Raw genomic sequence first — 23,744 nt, forward strand, 5'->3', positions numbered from 1 at the left:
AAGCCATTTTTTTTTTCAGCTGGGGCGGGGATTATACTCCGTTTTACCGAGATCAAGCCATGATGGGTCCGCGACTTTGGAGGCCAAGAATAAAACCCGGATGTTTGGTTGCCTCCTTCTGCTCCCAAAGCAGGCAGCACAAGCAGCCACACAAACCCAAAAGCTCACTTGTATGGCTGCTTGTGCTGCCTGCTTGGCAGCACAAGCAGCCACACAACATCCCGCTTCATCTCGCCTCCTAGTCTCGCCTCATCTCGCCTCATCTCGCCTCACCTCGCTTCATCTCGCCTCACCTCGCTTCATATCGCCTCACCTCGCCTCATCTCGCCTCACCTCGCCTCACCCCTCGCCTCATCTCGCCTCACACCTCTCGCCTCACCTCGCCTCATCTCGCCTCACCTCGCCTCATCTCGCCGAGGTACACCTCGCCTCATCTCGCCTCATCTCGCCTCACCTCGCCTCATCTCGCCTCATCTCGCCCCATCTCGCCCCATCTCGCCTCATCTCGCCACTCGCCTCACCTCGCCTCATCTCGCCCCATCTCGCCTCATCTCGCCTCATCTCGCCTCACCTCGCCTCATCTCGCCTCATCTCGCCTCATCGCCCCTCACCTCGCCTCACCTCGCCTCATCTCGCCTCATCTCGCCCCACATTTTTTTTCTTTTCTAGACCACTCCGAGACCGACCCAAGACCGACCCGAGACCCGAGATCGACCCGAGATCGACCCGAGATCGACCCGAGATCGACCCGAGATCGACCCGAGATCGACCCGAGATCGACCCGAAATCGACCCGAGATCGACCCGAGATCGACCCGAGATCGACCCGAGATCGACCCGAAATCGACCAGAGATCGACCCGAGATCGACCCGAGATCGACCCGAGATCGACCCGAGATCGACCCGAGATCGGCACGAGCGATCAACCCAACAGTGCCCCAGAGCCCCCTCCGGGGGGACCCCCCCTCACCCCGAGTGTCCGTGTCCTTCGCGAGTCACCGATGGGGAGCGGGGGGGGGTGCGAGATGCACAGGGGAGGCTGGGGAGGGGGGGGTCCACTCTGAAGACAGCCGACCGCGGAGGGGTTTTGTCCCACAGGGTTTTACCCTCCGCGTGAGGATCGGCGCGGCGAGGGGGTAGGCTCGAATTCGCCGCGCAACATTTCACCCCCACAGGACCCCGCCCACCCCCCCTCATGGTCCCACCTAGCACCCCAAGTGCTTTCGCACCCTCTCCTTGCGTGGTGTCCCCCACTATGTGTCGCCGTTATCGGGGCATGCTATCCTGTGTAGTCAGGGCAAGTGGGGGCGGGGGGCAGTCCCATCTCTCCTGTGTACGGGTGGGTTCTGTCTCCAGTCTCGGAGGGGGGCTTGAAGCTAAGAATATTTTATTTTTTTTCTAGGCCCGCGGGTAGTCTCCCCCCATCCCCAGGGCCTCCAGGGCTCGCACCTCAACCTCTCACAGACCAGCGCACAGCGCCATGGGGCGTATTTTCTTCTCAATAACAAGGCTGTGAAGAGTGGGCGGATGTTGACCCTGTCTGGGTGTCCCAGCCACTCCGCTGTGAAGTCTCCCCCCATCCCCAGGGCCTCCAGGGCTCGCACCTCAACCTCTCACAGGCCAGCGCACAGCGCCATAGGAGGTATTTTCTTCTCAATAACAAGGCTGTGAACACCGAGTCTGCTCCCTGCTGCTCGGTTCCCTGCTCCTCGGCTCCCTGCTGCTCGGTGTACGGCCCGTAACAAGGCTGTTCACACCGAGTAGCTGGGAGTGGCTGCGGCTATAGCCTCTTGCGACCCAGGTTCCGACCCTCTGCGTGGCCGACTCACACAGCGAGCCTTCCTGTCTCCGTGCTGCCGATTCATCGGTCGTGCTCAGTCAAGATATTGTAGAGACCGACCATATGCACAATATCTTGACTGAGAGCTAAGCCCAGTTCGACGATCGGCAGCCTCACCGCGGGTCGCGCCGCTGTGCAGCGAGAGCCAGGCTCGCCCGGCGATGGTGACCAGAGAGTGCTCAACAAATACCAGAAAAAATCAGGGAGCCTCAGAGAGTGCCACTGCCATCACCCAGGCCGCGGGAGCTGATCGGCTGCGCCGAGGACAGCTCCCTTGGTGTGCTCCGCGGCTCACCAGTGTGCGCCGCGGCGCCGTCCAGCCACTTTGGCGGCCAGCCACCGGTCGAGTTCTTCGACTCTGGAGGACAGAAAGGTACCGTCTGAAAGGTATTTTCATGCTCTATTGACTGGCGAAAAAATCCCCCGCCAAATGTTTTCACAGCGGGCGTGATTCACACCGAAGCATGAGTGAAGCATCGGGTCGCAAGAGGTTAAGCAGACAGATGTTGACCCTTCCGGCGCCAGAGGACATCGACCGCCACATCACGCTCGATGTGGCGACGGGCCAACCCGTTGTGATAGACGCCCTCGGCCCTGTCGTCGTCAACAGCGACGGCACCCTCTCGCGGATAACGAACTGGGAGCGGATGGAGGAGAGCGAGAGGGATGTGGCGAAACGGCGCATCTCCAAGCGCAACGTCGAACGGCTGCGGGCCTTTCGCGACAAGGGCGAACTCAAACAGTCTCTCGTCTCTGCTCTTGCTGCCGCCAGCTCAGACGGTGCCGCCAGTGGCGATGCCGGCGGCGGTGGCGCCGAGGGTCGCAACGCCTCGGGCTTCCGCTTCTCGATCGACCGCGGCGGCACCTTCACCGACGTATACGCGCTCTGCCCGGGCGAGGCGGTGCCGCGCTGCGTCAAGCTGCTGTCGGTCGACCCGGCCAACTACCCGGACGCGCCGCGCGAGGGGATCCGGAGAGTGCTCGAGGCGGCGACCGGCGTGCCGCACCCGCGCGGCGAGCGGCTGAACTCCTCGCGGATCGAGTGGATCCGGATGGGGACGACGGTGGCGACCAACGCGCTGCTCGAGCGTGACGGCGCGCGCACGGCGCTCCTCGTCAGCAAGGGCTTCGCCGACGTGCTGCACATCGGGTCGCAGGCGAGGCCCGACATCTTTGACCTCCGGGTCCGCTGCCCGGGCGTGTTGTACGAGGCGGTGGTGGAGGTGGACGAGCGAGTGGTGCTCGCGAAGAGCGAGCCTCCCGGCGAAGAGTCGGCGGCGCGGCGGGGCTTGCGGCGCGTGCGGGGCGAGACGGGGGAGCAGGTGCCTCGGGAGGGAGCCGAGCTGCAGGAGGGCCATATCTCCCCATATCTCCCCAGATCTCCCCACATCTCCCCAGGTGCTCATCGAGAGGGAGCCGGACTTGGACGCGCTGCGGGGCAAGCTGGCTGCGCTGCGGGCGTCCGGAGTCGAGGCGGTGGCGGTGGTGCTGATGCACGCGTACACATACCGCCAGCACGAGGAGGCCGTGGCGGCACTGGCGCGCGAGGTCGGCTTTGCCCAAGTCACCACCTCCTCCTCGACGCTGCCGATGGTGAAGCTGGTGCCGCGCGGATACACCGCCACCGCCGACGCGTACCTGACGCCGCACATCAAGGCCTACCTCGCGTCCTTCGTCGCGGGCTTCGACGACGACATCAGCAAGGTAAAGATTTCGTTCATGCAGTCCGACGGAGGCCTCGCGCCCGCCGACTCGTTTTGCGGCTTCCGCGCCGTCCTCTCGGGCCCCGCGGGAGGGTACATTGGGTACGCGAAGACAGCGCACACGCCAGGCGGCCCGCCTGTGATCGGCTTCGACATGGGCGGCACCTCCACCGACGTGTCGAGGTACGCGGGCAGCGTCGAGCAGGTGTTCGAGGCGCGGCTGGCGGGCGTCACGATCCAGGCACCGCAGCTCGACATCAAGACCGTCGCGGCGGGCGGCGGCTCGCGCTTCTTCTTCCGCGAGGGGCGGCTCGCCGTCGGGCCGCAGTCTGTGCGCGCGCACCCCGGGCCGGTACTCCGCCGCGCGGGGCGGGCTCGGGCCTCGGCTTTCTTCCTCTCCACCCCCGACGCCTTCTCGCTGCTAGGTTTGCTACCGCAAGGGCGGCCAGCTGGCGACCACCGACGCCAACCTCCTCCTCGGCCGCATCCGGCCGGAGCACTTCCCGCGCATCTTCGGCCCGGACGAGGACCAGCCGCTCGACGTCGAGGGCACGCATGCAGCCGAGATCTGGCCGAGCTCTGGCCGAGCTCTGGCCGAGATCTGGCCGAGATCTGGCCGAGATCTGGCGAACGAGGGCGAGCCGCTCTAGCTCGAGGGCCTCGAGGCCGCGCGCCCGTCGCGGCTCTCTGTTGATCGCCAGGCTGGCGCCCCTTCTTTTTCAGGCACGCGCGCCGCCTTCGAGGCGATGCTGAGCGGCGAGGTGCACCCCTTCTACGAGGCGACATCGCCCGCCGGCGCGCCCCCTCGGAGGATGAGTGTCGAGCAGCTCGCGCACGGCTTCCTCGAGGTTGCCAACGAGGCGGTCGCGCCGCTCCGCGAGAGGACGAGTCCGGGACACGTCCGCGACATGTCCGAGACACGTCCCACAGGCGATGTGCCGCCCGATCCGCGAGATGACGCAGATGAGAGGCCACGACGCGGCGGCGCACGTGCTCGCCTCCTTCGGCGGCGCGGGAGGCCAGCACGCGTGCGCCGTCGCGCGCTCGCTCGGCATGACGCGCGTGTACGTGCACCGGCACGCCTCCATCCTGTCCGCGGTGGGGATCGCCCTCGCCGACGTGGTCGTCGAGAAGCAGGAGGCGGCCGCGCTGACGCTCGGTGAGCCGGGTGCCGCCGAGCGCGTCTCCGTGCGCCACGCTGCGCTGGCGGCTGCCGTCGAGGAGCAGCTGGCCGCGCAGGGCTTCGCGCCGCCGCTGCTGCGGACGGATCGCTTCCTCAACTTGCGCTACGCGGGCACCGACACCGCCATCATGGTTTCGGAGCCGGCGGCAGGCGGCGGCGCGTACGCCGCCGCCTTCGAGGCGCAGCACCGGCGCGAGTTTGGCTTCACCTTTGCGGAGCGGCCCGTCCTGATCGACGACATCCGCGTGCGCGGCACCGGCCTCTCCCCGCCCGCGCCCGCGGCGCCGACTGCGGCGGCGAGCGGCGCGCTGCCGCCGCCGACGAGCGTGGGCCGGACCTACTTTGAGAGCGGGTGGGAGGAGACGCCCTCGTACTCGCTGCAGTCGCTCGCGCCGGGCAACGTCCTCGAGGGGCCGGCGCTGCTGCTGGACGACATCTCGACGGTGGTGGTCGAGCCGAACTGCACCGCCACAGTCACGGCGACGGGCCACCTCGAGATCCTGGTGCGGCCGAGGAAGGGCGCACGAGGCGAGACGCGGACCGGCCCTGAGGCGCAGCGGGGGGCGGAGGCGGCGCCGGCGGAGGGCGCCCCCTCGCCGAGCGGCGATGCGGACCCGGTCCAGCTGTCGCTCTACTCGCACCGCTTCATGGGCATCGCTGAGCAGATGGGGCGGACGCTGCAGCGCACGTCGGTCTCCACAAACATCAAAGAGCGGCTCGACTTCTCGTGCGCGCTCTTCGACGCCTCCGGCGGGCTCGTCGCCAACGCGCCCCACATCCCCGTCCACCTGGGCGCGATGCAGGACGCCGTGCAGCTGCAGCAGCGGCGGTGGGAGGGCGACATCCACGCGGGCGATGTCTTCCTCTCCAACTGCCCGCACACCGCCGGCGGCTCGCACCTGCCCGACCTCACCGTCATCACGCCTGCCTTTCTGCCCGGCGACGGCGACGCGCCCGCCTTTTGGGTCGCCTCGCGGGGGCACCACGCGGACATCGGGGGCGCGACGCCCGGCTCGATGCCGCCCTTCTCCCACTCGCTCTCCGAGGAGGGCGCGCGGATCGTCGGGTTCCGGCTCGTCTCGCGTGGTGCGCGGCGGGACGGATCGGCCGCTGCGCCCCGTCCTCGCCGCGACCGTCACCGACACCTTTTGGTAGGAGTGCTGCAGGAGGAGGGCGTGCGCTCCATCCTCGCCAAGAGCCGCAACCTCACCGACAACCTCTCCGACCTCAAGGCTCAGGTGGCCGCCAACGAGATGGGGCCTGCAGCCGCTTGCCCCCTCCCTGCCGCCGCAGCTGCGAAGGGCGCCTCATTCACGGCCCGCGCTGTGACCAGGCTGCGCCTCCTCGCCTCCCTCGCCGCCGAGTCGTCGCTCGCCGCCGTCCGCAGCTACATGCACCACATCCAGGCGAACGCAGAGGCGACGGTCCGCGCAATGCTTCGCGCCTTCGCCGCCCGAGCCGGCCTTGGCGCAAACGGCGCCTGCGCGCCGGCCGGCTGCTGGACAGACGCGAAGTCACGGGAGAGGACTGGAGATCGCCGGAGATTAGGCGTCTGCACCGCGGCCGACCAGCTCGACGACGGCTCGGAGATCCGGCTCGCGGTCACCATTGACGCGGCGGCGGGATCCGCCACCTTTGACTTTTCCGGCACCTCGCCACAGAGCTATTCGAACCTGAACGCGCGCCGTGCGCCGTCGCGTGCTCGTTGCACCGTGGACAGCGTCTGTGTCCACACTCTGTCCGTGAACAGGCGCCGCGCGCCGTCACGTACTCGGCCGTCATCTACTCGCTCCGCGCGCTCTGCGACACCGACATGCCCCTCAACCAGGGCTGCCTCGCGCCAGTCACCTTCGTCCTCCCTGAGGGCAGCCCCTCGCCGCCGCCAGGGCCGTCCTTCCCCGGACACGTCCCGGACACGTCACGCGTCCGGGGCGTGTCCTCGTAGGCTGCCTCCTCAACCCCGGGGAGACCGCCGCTGTCGTCGGCGGGAACGTCCTCACCTCGCAGCGCGTCGTGGACGTCGTCCTCAAGGCGTCCTGACGCGTGCAATCTCGGGCAATCTCGGACAACCTCGGGTCATCTCGCGTCATCTCGCCCCAGGCGTTTGGCGCGTGCGCGGCCTCTCAGGGCTGCATGAACAACCTCACCTTTGGCGACGAGACTTACGGCTACTACGAGACCATCGCCGGCGGCGCGGGCGCCGGGCCCGACTGGGACGGCCGCTCGGGCGTGCACACGCACATGACCAACACGCGCATCACCGACCCCGAGGTCCTCGAGCGGAGGCACCGACGGCCGAAACGCCCCGCCGTAGAGAAGGGAGACACGTGAGCGGAGTCGTGTGTCGAGTAGGTACCCGGTCGTGCTGCGCACCTTCTCCCTCCGCGCCCACTCGGGCGGAGGCGGCGCGCACCGCGGCGGCGACGGCGTCGTGCGCGAGATCGAGTTTCTGCGCCCGACGGACGTGTCCATCCTCTCCGAGCGCCGCGCCGTGCCCCCATACGGCCTCGCCGGCGGCGAGCCGGGCGTGCGCGGGCAGAACCTGCTGCTGCCCGCGGGAGGAGGCGCCGGCCCCACCGTCTCGCTCGGTGGCAAGGCCTTTGTCCGCGTCGAGGCGGGCGCGCGGCTGCGGGTGCTCTCCCCTGGAGGGGGCGGGTACGGCGCCCCAGCCGAAGCATACTCGGGCGGCAGCCGTGCTAAGTAGTAGCACTTGCTTTGCCTTACGCGTTTACGTCCCGGCCCGCGGTGCGAGCGGTGTGAGGTTTCTGTGGTTACTCTCTATGCAGTACAGCGCTTTTGACGGAGGTGAGCCGAGGGCAGTGGGTCTCTTGGCATTCGCGCCTCTCCGCCCAAAGCTGTACTAAAATTGTGATGAGCATGAGGGAACGTGAGGGACATGCACATGCGCATACTCAAAGAGAGAGAGAGAGAGAGAGGCTAGCCAGAGAGACCCAGACTCGAGACTGTCATTCAGACTGTCTCAGAAGAGACATGCGATGCCACTCGCCCCACGGACACACACATGCAAAGTGCGATCAGATGTCCGGGCCCGCCTCTGCCAGCCGCGCGTAGTAGACAGAGTGCGCCGTCGTGAGCGGGTGTAGGACCGGCTCCGTCGGCAGCCGTACGAGCGGCGGAGGGGCAGTGGGCGGAGGGGCGGGGGCCGCCCTCGCCGAGGTCATGCTCGGTTGGATCGGCAGCCAGCCGATGGGAATGGCATACGCGAAGGCTCGCAAAACGGGCGGCGGGTGGGCGGGCGGCAGCGAAGTGGGGGGCGAGAGCGGCGACGAGGGCGAGAGCGGCGACGCCGGGTCCGGCACGCTGAGGACCAGCGGCTTCACGTGCGGCAGCGTCTGCGTGGTTTGCATCGGCGGCGCAGCAGCCGAGCGGCGAAAATTCGGGCCCGACGGGCGGACGGCGGTGAGAAGAGAGGCGGCGCGCGAGAAGCCGGAGGTCTTCACCGAGCACACGTGGCCCAGCTTGGGTTGCCCACATGCGGCGCAGCGGTTCTTGGCGAGGCCGAGGCGTCGCGCTTGCTGCCCGAGCTCGATTCTGAGGTAGCGGTTGCGAACGGACGCCGGGCTGCGGTTGGTGAGGCCGTCGGCGATGCGGCCCCATTTACGACCCTGCGGAATGGGGAGATGCAGGGGGTGAGAGACGGGGCAGAATCTTCAAATACTTGGGCGAGAGTGATGGCGTTTCGACGGCAGCCGCACCTCAAGTGCAAACAGCTGGAGGATTTTGCGGTCCTCCTCCGGAGTCCAGGACGTCATGTTGTCGGTGCTCCTTTTGCCGACCATGCTGGAAGCAACTGGCGAGGGGGGGTTGTGATGACGATTCGCGGCATCCCCGACCGAGGCGAGCAGCCCGCCGACAAGGGACTCACAAGGCGGTGGGTGTTTTCGGCGAAAGATTGCTGGGGCGAGGGAGATTTGCAAGGGTGTCGCTCGCCTGTTGGAGAGAGCTTGTTCTTCTTGCTCTTGTTGGCGCTGCTATTGGCGAGCAGTGAGTCTTTGGACCGGCTCTCACTCTCGGAACTCAGACCGACAGCGACTCAAGGCGACAACAGCGACTCAACGAATAGGTTTGGACACGGAGAGAGACCCCCTCTCTCTTTTCTCCCAGTAAGCTAAAAGTACGACACGGGACTGGCGGATGAAAGAACGTAGTTCTCCAAGTTCTAGGGGAATTGGGTGAGCCCTGCCCAGCCCCCCTCCGTGTCGCGATGCGCTCCCCGCTCCCGTTCCCCTGTGTCCCTGATCGTCCTTACTCGAGTACAAGATCCTGCTCGTGCAGGTGCGAGGTGGGGACCCTGTCCTTCTCCCACCCCTTGTTTGGTTTTATTTATTGAATCATCATCGTCATCGCTCTGTCTGTGGTGCTGCTTCTCGCGTGCGTCCTTGGGCTTGGCACGTGTGCCCGCCTCCTTCACCTACGAGCTCGTATGCCACGTCGCCGCCTGTGTTTGGGTTTCTATGTTTGCGATTTGGGTTTTGGATTTTCTATGATTCTTTGTTTATTTATTTATTTATGCAGATCGAACGTGATGTGGGGGCAAGCGCGGCACCTCCCGCCTTTGGTGTTTGTCGCCTTGGTTGGTCCTTGGTGGGTAGGCAGCTAGCGAAGGGGGCGAGGTCAAGCGAGAGGCCCGCGAGGGGGCGCACCGTTGCGTGCAAGCCCCCGCACGCAGAGGTGCGGGCGAGAGGGCGGCCCGAGCCCGAAAGGGCCCGCCCTCGGTCTTGCTCTACATGGTAACGGATAAGAAGAGAAACACCCCCGGGATATGGGCCGGGAGCGGGACACGCTGTGGTTCAGACGTCCCCCCCCTCGACGCAGTCGAGTGACTCACATGATTCATGAATAGGGAGGAGAAAGTGTCCCCCACACATCACCACAGACGCCAGCACAGGGGCTCCAGACGCCAACACAGAAAGTGTCCCCCTGGGGCGGCTAGGGCCGGGGCCTCGGCTAGGATCCCAGCGATCTCGAGTTCTTCACGCTGTCCACTGCGCCGCGGCTCTTCGCCGCGCCCAACGCCAGGGCTTGGTCGTGCGGTTCCCGCATCTCGCTCTGCGCATCTCTGAGGCTACCCGCGCGCCGACTGCTACGCGCGCGGCGAGAGGCGCACCCCATCGGGGACAGGGTTGATTGAGGCCCCTGTACAAGCTCGGCAACGCCGCCGTCGCTGCCGCCCCTCCCGAGCCCTCAACACGATGCCGCGCAATGCGCAACCGTTCTGCGCACATGCCGGAAGAAGGGTTTTCACGCGTCTTGAGTTTCTCCTTCCTGCAAGGCGAGAGATACCACGCCCCTCTACTTCCAGGAGAACATCTACGCCACACGCTACCCCGACGGTCCACAACCCACACTCTCGCTGCAGTCGATCCAGCCCTCGCACTCCACAGACCACCCAAGGGAGGGATGGGCAGTTGCGTGGATCCGAGTTCTGTCGAGGTCTCGAGTATTGCATACCGCGCCCGGGCACAGTCTCGCGCCTCTCTCGGGCACAGTCTCGCGCCTCTCTCGGGCACAGTCTCGCGCCTCTCTCGGCTCCCGGTATAAAACGAGGGCGCTTTCAGGAGGAGAGGACGCGTCAGAGCGATGGCATCTCCCGAGTTCAGCACCGCCGAATGGCGCACCCTCGACGACGTCCTCTCCCTCCTCCGCTCGCCGCAGCCATGGTTTGCCTCCGTGCCGGCTGGTCGCCTCTGTGCCGCCTGTCCAAAGCGCTCTCCGCACCTCAGTCCGCCCGATTTGCTGGCGGTGAGCGGCAACTGGTACGACGTGCTGCACAAGGCGCCCGTACTCGCCCGCCTGGCGGCGGCGGCTCCAACGGCCGACCTCTTCCTGGCCGGCGGGCGGCGCGAGCGGCTCACCTCTGCCGAGGCCGCCGCCGAGGGTGGTGAGCCGCTGCTGCTCGGCCGCACGCTTGCTGTTCTCGGCGTGGCGCGGAGCCGGCTGGTCGTGTGGAGCGGGTCGCGCGTCACCAACCACAACCTGCGCGCGCTGCTGCACTACGCCAAGCAGAGGCGCGAGTTTGAGCCGGCGGCGCCGCCGCTGCGCGTGGCGCTGGTGGAGGAGGGCTTCCTGGTGCGGCGGGAGGCAGGCGAGGGGCACACTTCCGAGACACGAGACACCGGGCAGGGCCACCGCAGCGCCCATCCTGGACGCTCCCGCAGAGCACCAGAGCCCTCACGGCTCCTTTTCGCGTCTCCATCTCACCGCTCCTCCTCTCACAGCTCCTATCCTTCCTCGTGCAGCGTCGCTCGCGCGGCTGCTGGCGGAGGACGACGCGGCGCAGCGCGCTCTCGGTGCGGCGGAGCTCGGAGCGGGCGGAGCCGAGGCGTGGAGCTCTTCCCTCCAGCCGCGCGGCCTCGCCGTGCCCCTTGCCGTGTAGGCACGGTCGAGTTCCGCCCCGTCGGCGCGCGCACCTTTTCGCAGCTCTGCCAGGCGCACAACGGCCGGCGGGACGTCGCGATGGCGCGCGCCTGCATACACTCACCCCGGCAACGCCACGCCGCACCGGCCCTTCGGCTCATCCACGACGCGCGAGCTCTGCCCCGAGTAGGCGCTGGTGCTCGGCGAGCTCGACAGGCCAGCGGTGTGGGGTGGTTGAGGCGGCCGCAGCGCGCGCCACCGCAATCGTGTCACGCTCGTAGGCTCGAGCGGTACCGGCACGAGGGCAACGCGACGACCGCTACGCATGGGCAGGCGCCGCTCCAGACAGCACTCACGGGGGTCACTATGTGGGTGGGTGGGTGGGTGGGTGGGTGGGGGGGGGGGTGGGGGGGGGGGTAATGATCGAAGCCACGCCACACCGCCACACCCACCACAAGCAGGTGGTGTCTCTGCTCGGCCGTCCGTTTACTGTCGGGTCCACCGCTGCGGCAGGTGCGGCACGGCGCGCTGCTGCCGGCCGAGGCGCTCGACGCGCTGGGGGCGCCGCTGCGGCAGGCGACAAGGGCGCTGCGCGAGAGGCACGCGGCCTCACTCGGCGAGGGGAGGCGGATCCTGGAGAGGGCACCGCGGGGCGAGATGCTCGCGCTGGCGACGCCACGAGGGGGAGAGCGCAGCCGAGACACATGATTTAATCATTTATGTTACAAACGGTTGAGTGCAAAATCGGAGAGAATTCGCGCCCCCGGCAGTCAACACAATTCGTTTAGTTTTTCAGAAACTCGGGCCTCGGGTACTCTACCTCTTAAAAAAAGTCTGCGATGGGCTGCCCGCATCTACACACTACAGGCACCCACTCGTTGCACTTGTCACACGCGTGAGCTCGATCTCCCACAGGTCGTCCATTGCGGCGGGCAGAAGTGGAGTTGCCGAGGTGCGGGGCGGAGAAGCCCTAGGGCGCGTTCCAGCATCGCAGCCACAGATCTTTTAGCGTTTGAAACGAAAGTGCCGTAAGCGCTCTTAAGGTGCGCGACCTGATCTTAGAATCACTCAGGGGCGCAGCGGGCAGCGCGTGCGGGGGGGGAGGTACACGCCTGAACACGCCACGGAAGAACGCCGCGGCCCGTGGCCGTGGCCCGTGCATAAAAAGGGTGTGGACCGTGAGTTGAGGAAATCGGAGGACGCGACCCACTTCGCCACAGACGGTCCCGCGCCTCGCCGCTAAGTTTGCGCATTGCGGCACGCCCCGCCCACCGACGCACCGTCCGCTGTGCCCCGTTTTTACTTTTTTGTCCGGAGTGAAAAGTCCAACGCGCTCGTCGGTGACGAGGTGTCCTCCAACCTGCGCCGCTCGGCGAACCTCGACAGCGGCTTATTCGGTGGCATGCATCTCTTTGCGCCTGAAGCCTGGAGTGAAGCTCCCCTGCTGCTCACACGCTCTGCACAGTTGGCACAGCCTACTGTGCGGCTGCCACAGCTGCCACAGCGATCGTGACCCCTTAGGCTTAGCTTAAAGCTATTAGCTAGGGGGGGTGCGCATTCGCAGGGAGAGGGCCGTAAAGTAAACACGGTTCTCCGAGGGTTGGCCCCGCGTACCGGGTTTCCCCTTAACTGCAGGACGCGCCCTCTACTCGGAGCTAATAGACACAACACTGTACACCACTCCAGTCGCGCTCCCAATAGCACGAATACACGTGCATCACTTTTGTGACCTCGGTGTTACAACTTTTGATCAACCATATCTCGATAACTACCGTGTCGACGCTCATGAAAGTAGGCGCAATCGATCGGGCGCCCTGTAACACCGTCACAAAAGTGATGCACGTATTGGGAGCGCGACGGACTCTCCTGTAGGGATCCCTTATGTAGATGTTACAGGTGGGTTAAGAGGGAGATGTGCGCGAGCTGCGGGACCGCCGGGGCGGCGGGCGGGTGATTGCGACTCGGATCCCTACGAGATACCCGCGGTACAGACATCCTCCCGGAGGAATTCTTTCTCTCTCGCACACAGATGGCTGTCGCGCTCGAGTCTGTCGACGCAGATCAAGACGACTCCAGCAGCGGCGAGATCGTCGGCGCAGAGGACGACGAGGCGGTCGAGGTCAGTGGTGACCGCCTCGACGATGTCGACACGCCTTCCAGTGGCGACAGTCCGACGTCACGTGGCGACAGCCCAACTTCGCAGCCGCAAACCTCCGAGGATGGCAGCGGCCTATGGCGGCTGCTGCTGACGGCATCCGCCTCAGCCGCGACCACCGCCGTCGGCATGGCGCTCCTCTTCACGCGTTGGATTCGGGAGGCGGCGCCGCCAGAGCTGCGGTACGCGCCGAGCGAGGAGAATGTCAAGCTCGTCATGGCGGTGCCGCTCCTGCTTCGGTCGTACATCCCGAACGTGCTCACGCGGAACGGGCACCTCGCCTCCCTCTTTGGCTACATCAAGCTCCCCTCGTGGCGGCACCGCTGCGACCGCGAGCTAGTTCCGCTCTCCGACGGTGGCACTGTCTCAGTCGAGTGGTCCCCTCTCTAGATGCGGAAACGCTGTGCATTAGACAGGAGCAGCAGAGATGTCTCGGTCGAGTGGCCCCCTCTCTAGATGCGGAAACGCGGCCACTCCCCTGTCTAATGCACACGCCCGTGCTCGGTTCATGGTTCCCGCTCTCGCCAAGGCTCTCGCCTTGGCTCATGGTTCCCGGACTCCAGCCTCCTTTGTGCGGCAAAGGTTCCCCTGCCGGCCGGCGGACGGCGTGCCGGTGATCCTGATGCTGCCGGGCATCAACAACGACGCCGCCTTCCCGTACGTGCAGCACGTGATGCGACTCGTCCTCGCAGAAGGGCTCGGCACGCCCGCCGCGGTCAACTGGCGCGGGCTGGGCGGACTCCCCCTCAGCGCGGCGGGCGGAGCGACGCCAAAGGTCTACTGCGGCCTCGGCGCGCCTGATCTGGCGGAGATCTTGAGCCACTTGCGGCGGCGGCTGCCCTCGTCCCCCCTCTACGCGGTCGGCTGGTCGATGGGCGGCTGCATCCTGGTGCGGCACATGGCAGAGGCGGGCGAGGGGTGCGAGCTGCGGGCGGCGATGGCCGTCTCGCCCGCGCTTGACGTGTCTGCGGTGCAGCGGTACTGGCAAGGCGCACACAGCGGGTCCGGCGGTGCAGGGCCCGCTGTGAGCTGGCGCGTCTCTTCACAGCGGCGCGGCTGTGAGCAGGCACGCCGGTCGGGCGCCTGTACGGCCTCGCGATCGGCTTCAAGTTGTGGCTGTACTTTCTTTCCCACCGGAGGGAACTAGCGGGCGGTCCCGTCTCGGCGCGTGGCGCGGGTCTCCTCGACGGTGTGTCTTGCATCGACCCTTCCCCGACTTCTCCCGGAGCCGTGTGTCTCTGCAGGTGTGGCGCGCCTTCCTGGGCGTCTTTCGCGGGTACGAGGACGAGGTGTTTGCGCCGCTGTGGGGCCTGTCGGGCCACGAGGAGTACTGGCGCCGCTGCTCGGTCGGCGAGGAGCTGGTGCGGCGCGTCGCGAGGCGCGCGTCGCCGCCAGTAGCGGCGGCGGCGGTGGCAGCAGCAGCAGAAAGTAGCAGAGGTCCGTAGCAGAGGTCTAGTGCACCCGAGTGCTCCGAGAAGACGCCGCGACAAGACACCTCCACGACACCTGCACGACACCTCCACGACACCTCCTCGACACTGACGGTGTGCTCCCCTAGGCCGCTGCTCGTGGTCCACGCGCGCGATGACCCGGTGGTGCCCGTCTGGTCGCTGCCGCTCGCCGCGATGGCGTCGAACCCGCACATCGTGACGGCGATCACCCGGCACGGAGGGCACATCGGCTACACGGCGGGCGCGACGCCGCTGCTCGGCGCGTGGACCGACCGCGTCCTCGTGCACTACCTGCGCGCCATCCTCGCGAGGGAGGAGGAGCGGGAGGGGCGCGAGCAGGGGGAGATGCGCGGTAGCGGGTGCAGGAGATTGCCCACGCTGTGCGAGCACAGCAAGCTGTGAGATCCGTCTTCAGAGCTAATTTATGAAGCGTTTTCGACAGGGCCTCGATGATTTCACTGCGCAGGCCGATATGTGTGACCAAGCGCGCTGGTAGCGTGATTTACCTCACACCCATGGTCTCAATTTTATTTTGTCCGATGAATTCTCTTTTTTCCATGGCGTTGCGAGCGGCGAGGGAGCGGACATCGCGGGAAAAAGAATTTTACCACAAAACTCCCTCGCACAACACTGGGCACGGGACTGGCGCGAACTGGCACTAACACGGGAAAAAGAACTTTACCACGACGCCTACCCCCGAGCGCTAACTCCGTGGCCTGTTCGCTGCGCAGGCCTACACGGTTCGCATGTTTGCCTCATGCATGTAGGCCTGGTCTGCTCGTGCCAATTTGACTGTTTACCTCCTCCCTCTGGCTCAGGGAGCGCTCCCATGCCTGGCCGACCCAAAGCTGGCTTAGCCGCCTCCCGGCGCGGGCACGCTTCGACGGCGTCACAGGCTGCGCCGCTCGCGCTGCCGAAAAAGATAGAGGCAGCGGCGGCGGACGGCAAGGTGGGCGTGGTGCAGACGTGGGTCAGCGGGGATGGGCGGGTTGATGCGACGTGCGTGCATCGCGGTGTGAGTGGCTGTACGCTCCTGCTGATCGCCGCCGGACACGGTCACAAGCAGCTGGTCGAGGTTCTGCTGAAGCGGGGCGCGAAGCCGGACTCGCAAAACTGCAAAGGCGTCACGGCGCTGAAGGCCGCCGCCGCCAACGGCCACGTGCGGGTGGCCGAGACCCTGCTGCAGCACGGCGCGGAGATCAACCTTCAGAGCAGCCGCGGTTGCACTGCGCTGATGTTGGCCGCCAACCAAGGCCACGAGCGCGTGGTCGACTTCCTTCTGCGGCACGGGGCAGAGGTCGACTTGCATAACATCGACGGCCACACAGCGCTCGTGAGCGCCGCCTTCGACGGCCACCCTGCCGTCGTGCTCCAGTTGCTGCGGGCGGGCGCAGACATGGCGCTGCGCACTGCGGACGGCAAGACGGCGCTGCAGATCGCCAAGGAGAAGGGCCACACCGAGTGCGTCGCCGCCGTCAGGACGTTTCTCGGCGAGGTGGCGGCGGACAGGCGCGACGCGGCGGCGGCCGAGGCGGGCGGCGCGGGGGCAGGCAGCGCTTTGGGCGGCAGCAGCGGGCCTGTTCCCGAGGAGATCGGCGAGGCGGGCGGCGCAGGGGCGGACGGCGATGCCGCCTCGGGCAAGGGGGCGGCGGCGGCACCGACTGCCGCGTCCTCTTCGGGCGGCGTGGAGAGCGGAACGGGCGAGGACGCCGTCCCCGAGGAGGTCGTGGAGGCGGCTAAGCAAGGCGGCGAGGCGGTGCTGGCGTGGCTCGACGGCGGCGGGCGGGTGGACGCGATTTTCACTCGTAAAGGTGTGAGCGGCTTTACGCTGCTGATGGCAGCCGCCGCCTACGGCCACGAGCGGCTGGCCGTGGCGTTGCTGCAGCGTGGCGCTTCGATCGACCTTCAGACCAGCAGCGGCAGCACCGCGCTGATGCTCGCCGCAAGGAACGACGACAAGCGGGTGGCGGAGCTGCTGCTGCAGCATGGGGCGGAGATCAACCAGCAGGACAATGACGGCCGCACCGCGCTGCTGATCGCCGCGGTCGGCCACGAGCGGGTGGCCGAGCTGCTGCTGCATCACGGGGCGGAGGTCGACTGGCAGGACAGCATCGGCCACACCGCACTGATGCTCGCGGCCCTCAGTGGACACGAGTGGCTGGTCGCGACGTTGCTGCGGCGTGGCGCTTCGATCGACCTTCGGATCAGCAGCAATACCGCGCTGAACGGTTATACCGCGCTGCTGTGCGCCGCCCTCAACGGCCACGAGCGGGTGGTCGAGCTGCTGGTGCATCACGGCGCGGAGGCCAACCTGCAGGACAATGCCGGCGGCACCGCGCTGATGAACGCCGCCTGCTTCGGCCACCCCGCCATCCTGCTCTGCCTGCTGCGGGCGGGCGCCGACATGGAACTGCGCTCGGCGGCTGGACGCACAGCGCTGCAGGTCGCCAAGGCAAAGGGCAACGCCGAGTGCGTGCGCGCCCTCGAGGAGCACGCGGCGGCCGAGAGGGCGGCCGAGAAGGCGGCGAAGGAGGCGGCGAGGGCTGCGGAGGCGGCGGAGAGGGCGGCGGAGCGGGCGGCGGCGGAGGCGGAGGCGGCGCGGCATGCCGACGAGCTGCTGGCGGAGGTCGAGGCGGAGAAGCGCGGCAAGGGCAAGAAGGGCAAGAAGAAGAAGAAGAAGGGCGGCGGGAGCGGCGCCGCTGGGCCGTCGCAGGAGCCCGAGGCGGCGGCGGAGGGTGCGGAGGCGCCATCAGAGGGTGCCGAGGTGTTGTCGGAGGCAGCCGCAGCCGAGGCCGCAAAGAAGGCCGAGGAGGCGAGATTGATCAGGCTTCTCGAAAGTTGTCACGAGGAGAGGATCCGGCTCGGCATCACGGCGGAGAGCCAGGCAGCGGCTTTAGCTGAGATGGTCGAGGCGGAGCGCTTGGCCGAGGAGGCTGAGGAGGAGGAGGAGGAGGCAGAGGCGGAGGAGGAGGAAGCCGCGGCCGAGGAGGAAGCCGCGGCCGCGGCACTTGCGGCGGCTGAGGCGGCCACGGCGGCAGCTGAGGCGGCCACGGCGGCAGCTGAGGCGGGGATGGCCGCCGCAAAGGCGAGGCGCGCGGCCGCTGCGAGGGCCAAGGCGGCCGCTGCAAGGAAGGCGGCGGACGCGGCCCAGCGCTCATAGAGAGCCGCTGAGAGGAGGACATGACGCGCGCATCTGGCACCGCGCCCGGCTGACGCCTGCTGAGGGGTCAGCCCCACGCGGCGGGCGCCTCGGCGTCGCGCAGCGGCGGAGGCGGCGGCGTCTCGAACCGACGCCGCGTGAGGCAGGCGGACTTGCGCTCGCGGGAGTGGCTCAGGGAGAGTGGGGCGGCGGCGGCGGAGGAGGGCGGGTAGACTGCTAGTCTCACTTCTCCACGGGCACGGCAGTCTTCGGTAACGAAGACGAAGAACGGAAAAAGCGTCGCGCCAGATAGCGATATAGAGACAGGAAGGCGAACGCGAACGAAGAGACAGTCAGGCTCGGACTGGACACCAGGGCCGTCCCCCTTTTTGATCTCTGTCCCCCTTGACGGCGTGCACCTTTGGTCGGCAGCTGGGCGAGGATGTGCGGGGCGTGAGGTCCGGCGAGAGGAGGACCTCGGAGAGCACCCACTCGGGCTGATCCACGAGCCGTGCGGCGTGCTCCTCCGCCACGCGCAGCGCCCAGCGCGGCGTCGGCTCGCGCCCGCCTGCGCCTCGATGATGGCGCACAGCTGCTCCCTGGCGAGAGGCCCGCGACGCGGGCGCCGATGCGGTGGGAGGCCATCGTTTGTGATTGCTGGGGCTGGATTTTTAGGGTTCTAGGGTTAGCCACCGTTAGGGTTAGTGCAGGGTTAGGGTTAGAGGGTTAGGGTTAGGGTTAGGGTTAGGGCCCTTACCCTACCAAGATGCATGCCGCGCCCAAGAAATCCGTGCCGCGCACACGTGTGCCGTGCCTGCGTGGGTGGATTTTCCCAGCCCGACCGATTGCGCGATGGCCCTCGCCGCCCCGTCCGGAAAAGCAGAAATCCGCACACCACACTCCACAGCCCAGCCCCACCCCACCCGCTCCTCGCCCGTCTCTCACCGGTCCTGCCCGCCCGCGGCCGCACTCCGCGCGGGCGGCGGCCACGAGTCGGCGGCCGACATCTCGAGCAGCCGCGACGCCGCTCGCCGCTGCGCAAAGGCGGCGTCCTGCAGCCCGTTGAGCGCCGCCATCGAGACGCCCATGAGCCCGGTGGCGGACCACTCGGTCCCGTCCCCCATCCACCTGTCCACACGCGGGCAGGCGTGAGGAGGCGCCGTCCTCAGCCCCTCTGCTCGCGCCCCCCCCCAGGCACGTCGAGGTGAGCCCCGCAGACGCTCCGCCGAAGCCGCGCACAGACGTCGCGGCGGGCACCGGGTCGGCCTGAGCGTACGTGGACAGGCTGCCGAGGGAGGCTCGCATCCCCTCCTCGTGCATGCCGGAGAAGAGCTGCGGCAGCGGCACCGCCGACGAGAGGTGCAGCTCCTGCTCACAGGAAGAGGCGTGAAGAGACGCCGTCCACGTCCACGGGCTGGCGGCGAGAGGAGGGAGCTCCTTGCCCTGGTCGTACCACACGTCGATCAGCGTGATGAAGCGCCTCGCCGCGTTGTGGTCCTCGGGCGTGAGCGCAGGCACCCCCTCCACCGCGAGCAGCTCGTACCTGCTCGCAGCGCGCGACCCCTCCGCCTGTGAACAGCGTCTCCTCGCCCCCTCGGACCGCGAGCAAGCCCGCACCGCCTCGCCAGCTCGAGGTAGTCTGCGGCGCCGAGCGCGCTCCCGCAGAGCGTCGCGAAGCTCACCACGCACCCCACCCGGTTGGCGAGTGGCAGGTCGAGGCCGCGCCGCCCGCTCTCGCCGAGCGGCAGCCGCACGCGGCCCAGCGCGCCGCCACGCGCCTCGAAGGACCGCCGGATCGCCGCCGCCGCCGCCCCGTCCGCAGGCCAGTGGTAGCGCGCGCCGCCGGCGGCAGCCTCCGCGCCGTCGCCGCTGACGTCACCGCCGACGGCGCTGGCCTCGGCCTTGCGCCTCGTTCCTTGGTCCGCGCGGCGGGCGCGGTAGTCTGTGTCGCCCTCCGCCTGAGAGGGCGCCGTCAAAAGGGCGCGCGTACGAGTGCGGCGGCGGCGGCGGCGGCGGCGGCGGCGGCGGTGGTAGAGGCAGTGATTATGGTAGAGTGCTGGCGGCGGCAGCGAGGGCGGTGGCAGCGAGAGCGGTGGTGCGAGGCGGTTATCGAAGCGGTAGCGGTGGCGGCAGCGGTGGCGGCAGCGGTGGCGGCAGCGGTGGCGGACGCGCCTGCAGCTCGTGCACGACGACGCCGCGCCGCCCGAGCATCTCGCAAAAGCCGGGGATGTAGACGTGCCGGTTGAGCCCGTTCCAGTACAGCTCCTCCGGCCGCCGGTTTGATGTCGTCACGACGGCAGCACCGCCGCTCACGCAACCCTCGAGCAGGCGCGTGACAATGGCGGCGTCGGCGATGTCGGTGAGCGCCATCTCGTCAAGGCAGACGAGGGACGCCTCGGCGGCGAGGTCGGCGCCAATCTCAGGCGGCGCCCGTTTCTTGTGCATCTGTCGGTGCGCGTGCTCCATCAGTTCGTGAAAGTGCAGCCGGCGGCAGCTGGCGCCCGCACCGCGGCAGCTCTGCAGCAGCAGGTCCATGAGCGCGGTCTTGCCGCTGCCGACCGGGCCGTGCAGGTACACGCCAGCGGGACCGGCGGCGGTGTGCGCGGTCGACACCCGTGCGTAGACCTTTTCGAGGTGGTCTAGCGCCGCAAGCTGCATCGGGTCCGGTCGGAAATAACCAGACGAGGTGGCGGCGTCGTAGCCGGCGCGCGGGCCGCCGGCGGAGTGGCAGGCGCGCACGAGGACGCGCAGGCAGCCGGCGCGCGGGCCGCCGGCGGAGTGGCAGGCGCGCACGAGGACGCGCAGGCCGTTGGTCGGCCGCAACATGTTTGCGAGGGGCTGTGCCACGCGGCGGCGTCGGGCGGGGACGGAGGGCGAGCGCGGGGAGTGCAGCCTTGCTGGCAGCTGCTTGCTGGTTCTTCCACTTTTTGCGCAAAAGAGAATTTTACGAGCCCCGTGTTTACTTTACGGCCCTTTCCCTGCGAACGCGCACCCCCTGGGCTAGGGCTCTCTTGCCCGCAACCCGATGCCAATCATCCGGCCCGCTGGGTGCGCTTCTCAGCTCCCCGGCCCTGGGTGTGCGGTTGCCGACTGCACTCCAAGTGCTCCAAGAGTTGCCTTTCGCACACGCACGATTCACACGACGGACAAGGCGCCGGCGACGGCTTCCTTAGAAGCCGTCGCCCTCGCCATAAGAGAATTTCACCAGGAAACTCCCTCGCACAACACTGGGCACGGGACTAGTGTTGTGCAAAAGAGAATTTTACAAACAGTTAAGGGGAAACCCGGTACACGGAGCCAACCCTCGGAGACCCGTGTTATGGCCCTGCGAACGCGCACCCCCGGGTCTAGGGCTCTCTAGCCCGTAACCCGATACCGAGCGTCCGGCCAACTGGGTGCGCTTCTTAGCTCCCCGGTCCTGGACGTGAGGTTGCCGACTGCACTCCAAGTGCTCCAAGTGCTCCAAACAGCCTTTCGTTCGCACACGCACGATTCACACGACGGACAAGGCGCCGGCGACGGCTTCCTTAGAAGCCGTCGCCCTCGCCATAAGAGAATTTCACCAGGAAACTCCCTCGCACAACACTGGGCACGGGACTAGTGTTGTGCAAAAGAGAATTTTACAAAAGAGAATTAAGGACGTCCCTGCACGACACCTCGCACGGCACAAGTGTTCGAAGAGAGAGTGGACCTGAGCAATGATATGACTGGGCGGCAAATGATCGCAGTCAGTGGGCGTCAGAAGACTCGTCCTTGCGCGAGGAGAGCTCGATAGACTCTCTTTTGTTTGTTAGACTCGACCGGGGCCAGGATATGCAGCGAGGAGGGCGGAGCTGCGCCGAAAGGCGAAAGAAGCCGCGAGAACAAGGGACCGGCAGGCGGCGGCGGCGTCGCAGAACGAGGCAGAGGAGAGCGACGCGACAGAGGAGGAAGTGACAAGGGAGAGAACGACGAGAGTGGGACGACCGCGAGGTGGCATGAAGGTTGCAGCGAGAATCGGCGAGGGACTGCGAAGGGAGATAGAAAGAGGCAGACGACCAAGGGTTAGGGTGGGGAGACGGCCAGCACCACACTCCTCTCCTTAAAATCCCTGTGTGGTGGCGGCATGCCGTCCTCCCATCCCTCCCTTGGGTTGTCTGTTTTCTTTCTTTCTTTCTTTACTACCTCTAGGCACGGGACTGGCGCGAGAATTTTAAAATCCGTATGCCTGCGGCGTGTTGCCTTTTGTCTGGCTGTTTTCTTCAAGTAAGCGGGTAACTCACTGATCCTCCATCCACCAGATCCGACTTTCGACAGTGCTGGCGGAGAGACGCCCGTCCCGTGACACACGGCGGGCCGAGCGTTTTTGATCTCTCGGTCAGTGGGCGCCCGCCCGCCGCCTCTGAGGGGGTCGGCCCCCCCTAGACTGAAAACAAAAACAAGCTCGAAAACAGCCAAAATCGGCCTGCGAGAGAGGCACTGCGCGCCGCTGACCTCATGTGGGGATGTGTGCCGACACCAATACAGATCTAAAACCTGGAAACCCTTGTTGCGCAGCGGCGCCGCCAGGCGCCCGCGCCGGCGGTTCACTTCTTTTTTGTGTTGCGTTGTTGAATGGTGCTGTGAGAGACCCCCTACCCGTGAGGGTGCCAAAATTCTTCCATTCGTCAAGACGCCGTGCAACGCTGGAGGTTCCACCCAGAGTAGTCAGCGGTGAGCCCCTCGGTCTGCTCGCAGCCTACCGATATGCGCTCCGCCGCCGCGGTCGAGGGCATCTCCCTGCTCAAGTCGGGCTGCGTGGCTGTAAAGTTTGGGGAGCAGGGCACGCCGCACGCCACCACCTTCACTCTGTCGCTGGACGAGCGCACGCTCTCATGGGCGGCGCGCGGCGTCGTGTCCGGTTTGTTGCCGAGATCGCGCGCCGTCGAGCTGCGACACGTCTCACGCCTGCTCGTTGGGGGAGAGAGTGAAGTCTTCAAACGCTACCGCGGCCGCCTCTCGGCGCCGGGTCGCGACTACCTCTCCCTGTCGCTGCGCTTCCACGAGGGCGGCAGCGGCGCGTCGGCCTCGTCCTCTCCGCCAGCGCAGTACAAGGTCCGTGGAGGCATCGGCCCTGCAGGCGGAGGCGTCGAGCCCGGCAGCCGGCGCGAGTCGCTCGACGTCTCCTTCGACGACGAGGTCACCTTTGGCCTCTGGGTGGCGGCGCTCCGCGCCCTGCTCCCTCCCGCTGCCCTGTGCACCGACCGGGACTCCGCCGCCCACTCCGCCATCCACTCCGCCGCCCCGGCGCCCACGCCCATCTTCGGGGAGGGACGGCCCGGAGGATTGCCACCGCCGCCACCGCCGCCGCCACCACCGCCGCCGCAGCAGCCGCAGGAGGGGCGGGTCTTTGACGACCCCTGGAGTGCTCAGCCCGCCGGCACGGCCTTTGGGCTCGGCACAGCTGATGACAACCCGTGGGGGTCCACGGCGTCGGGGGCGGGCGGCGGCGCGGGCGGCGGCGGTGCCGATGGCCACGCAGCACCTGCGCACACGCCGTCGCCGCCGCCAGACTTGCTTGGGGCGAGCCTCGACGATCTGTTTGGCGGCGGCGCCGCGGCGTCGGCAGCGCCGGTGCTCTCGCAGCCGACCCCGCCCTCCACGGCACAGCCGACCCCGTCCTCTGGCGACCCATGGGCTGCCTTCGGTGCTGCTCCTTCGGCTTCGCTAGCAGGGGGCGGGTTTGCGGCCGCAGCGGCTTCGGGCGCTGCTAACCCGTTCGACACGAGCGGCGACCCGTGGTCCGCGTGCGCTGCGCCGGCGTCACCATCGGTGCCGCCTCTCTCTGCGGCGGGCGGGGATGATCTGCTTGATCCCTTTGGGAGGCTTGATGTGGGGCAAGCCGCGGGGGCCACAAACCCTTTTCAGAGATGACGCC

The 23,744-nt window shown here is 67.3% G+C and overlaps 7 protein-coding genes across 7 annotated transcripts; 5 read left to right on the plus strand and 2 right to left on the minus strand.

Moving 5' to 3' along the window:
* Window positions 1-2,486: 2,486 nt before the first annotated feature.
* On the plus strand, window positions 2,487-7,519 carry EMIHUDRAFT_430467 (hypothetical protein; the record flags this gene model as incomplete). The annotated part of the gene is made up of 13 exons (XM_005774869.1): window positions 2,487-3,161; window positions 3,238-3,894; window positions 3,968-4,084; window positions 4,244-4,405; window positions 4,473-5,228; window positions 5,295-5,811; window positions 5,881-5,983; window positions 6,059-6,201; window positions 6,274-6,404; window positions 6,476-6,590; window positions 6,671-6,756; window positions 6,826-7,010; window positions 7,078-7,519. The coding sequence occupies 13 exons, from the start codon at window positions 2,487-2,489 to the stop codon at window positions 7,427-7,429; spliced, it is 3,999 nt and encodes a 1,332-aa protein (XP_005774926.1). The 3' UTR covers window positions 7,430-7,519.
* A 58-nt stretch (window positions 7,520-7,577) lies between these two features.
* EMIHUDRAFT_368354 (hypothetical protein) lies at window positions 7,578-8,731 on the minus strand. The gene is given in 4 exon segments (XM_005774870.1): window positions 7,578-7,691; window positions 7,702-8,351; window positions 8,442-8,526; window positions 8,677-8,731. 2 exon segments carry the CDS (start codon window positions 8,496-8,498, stop codon window positions 7,761-7,763), a joined length of 648 nt encoding a protein of 215 aa, XP_005774927.1. The 5' UTR covers window positions 8,499-8,526; window positions 8,677-8,731; the 3' UTR covers window positions 7,578-7,691; window positions 7,702-7,760.
* Window positions 8,732-10,326: 1,595 nt separating this feature from the next.
* Window positions 10,327-11,811, plus strand: EMIHUDRAFT_116716 (hypothetical protein; the record flags this gene model as incomplete). Its single annotated transcript, XM_005774871.1, has 4 exons — window positions 10,327-10,815; window positions 10,986-11,036; window positions 11,294-11,326; window positions 11,617-11,811. The coding sequence occupies 4 exons, from the start codon at window positions 10,327-10,329 to the stop codon at window positions 11,809-11,811; spliced, it is 768 nt and encodes a 255-aa protein (XP_005774928.1).
* A 1,321-nt stretch (window positions 11,812-13,132) lies between these two features.
* EMIHUDRAFT_240277 (hypothetical protein) lies at window positions 13,133-13,648 on the plus strand (the record flags this gene model as incomplete). Its single annotated transcript, XM_005774872.1, has 1 exon — window positions 13,133-13,648. The coding sequence occupies one exon, from the start codon at window positions 13,133-13,135 to the stop codon at window positions 13,646-13,648; it is 516 nt and encodes a 171-aa protein (XP_005774929.1).
* A 118-nt stretch (window positions 13,649-13,766) lies between these two features.
* On the plus strand, window positions 13,767-17,610 carry EMIHUDRAFT_240278 (hypothetical protein; the record flags this gene model as incomplete). The annotated part of the gene is made up of 7 exons (XM_005774873.1): window positions 13,767-14,268; window positions 14,325-14,416; window positions 14,503-14,585; window positions 14,817-15,068; window positions 15,176-15,227; window positions 17,336-17,546; window positions 17,594-17,610. 7 exons carry the CDS (start codon window positions 13,767-13,769, stop codon window positions 17,608-17,610), a joined length of 1,209 nt encoding a protein of 402 aa, XP_005774930.1.
* A 1,179-nt stretch (window positions 17,611-18,789) lies between these two features.
* Window positions 18,790-20,674, minus strand: EMIHUDRAFT_116718 (hypothetical protein; the record flags this gene model as incomplete). The annotated part of the gene is made up of 4 exons (XM_005774874.1): window positions 18,790-18,976; window positions 19,047-19,391; window positions 19,466-19,806; window positions 20,036-20,674. The coding sequence occupies 4 exons, from the start codon at window positions 20,672-20,674 to the stop codon at window positions 18,790-18,792; spliced, it is 1,512 nt and encodes a 503-aa protein (XP_005774931.1).
* A 1,899-nt stretch (window positions 20,675-22,573) lies between these two features.
* On the plus strand, window positions 22,574-23,740 carry EMIHUDRAFT_240280 (hypothetical protein; the record flags this gene model as incomplete). The annotated part of the gene is made up of 2 exons (XM_005774875.1): window positions 22,574-23,061; window positions 23,395-23,740. 2 exons carry the CDS (start codon window positions 22,574-22,576, stop codon window positions 23,738-23,740), a joined length of 834 nt encoding a protein of 277 aa, XP_005774932.1.
* Window positions 23,741-23,744: the final 4 nt, after the last annotated feature.

This window comes from Emiliania huxleyi, assembly GCF_000372725.1.
Source record: "Emiliania huxleyi CCMP1516 unplaced genomic scaffold EMIHUscaffold_305, whole genome shotgun sequence".
Classification (NCBI taxonomy): domain Eukaryota; phylum Haptophyta; order Isochrysidales; family Noelaerhabdaceae; genus Emiliania; species Emiliania huxleyi.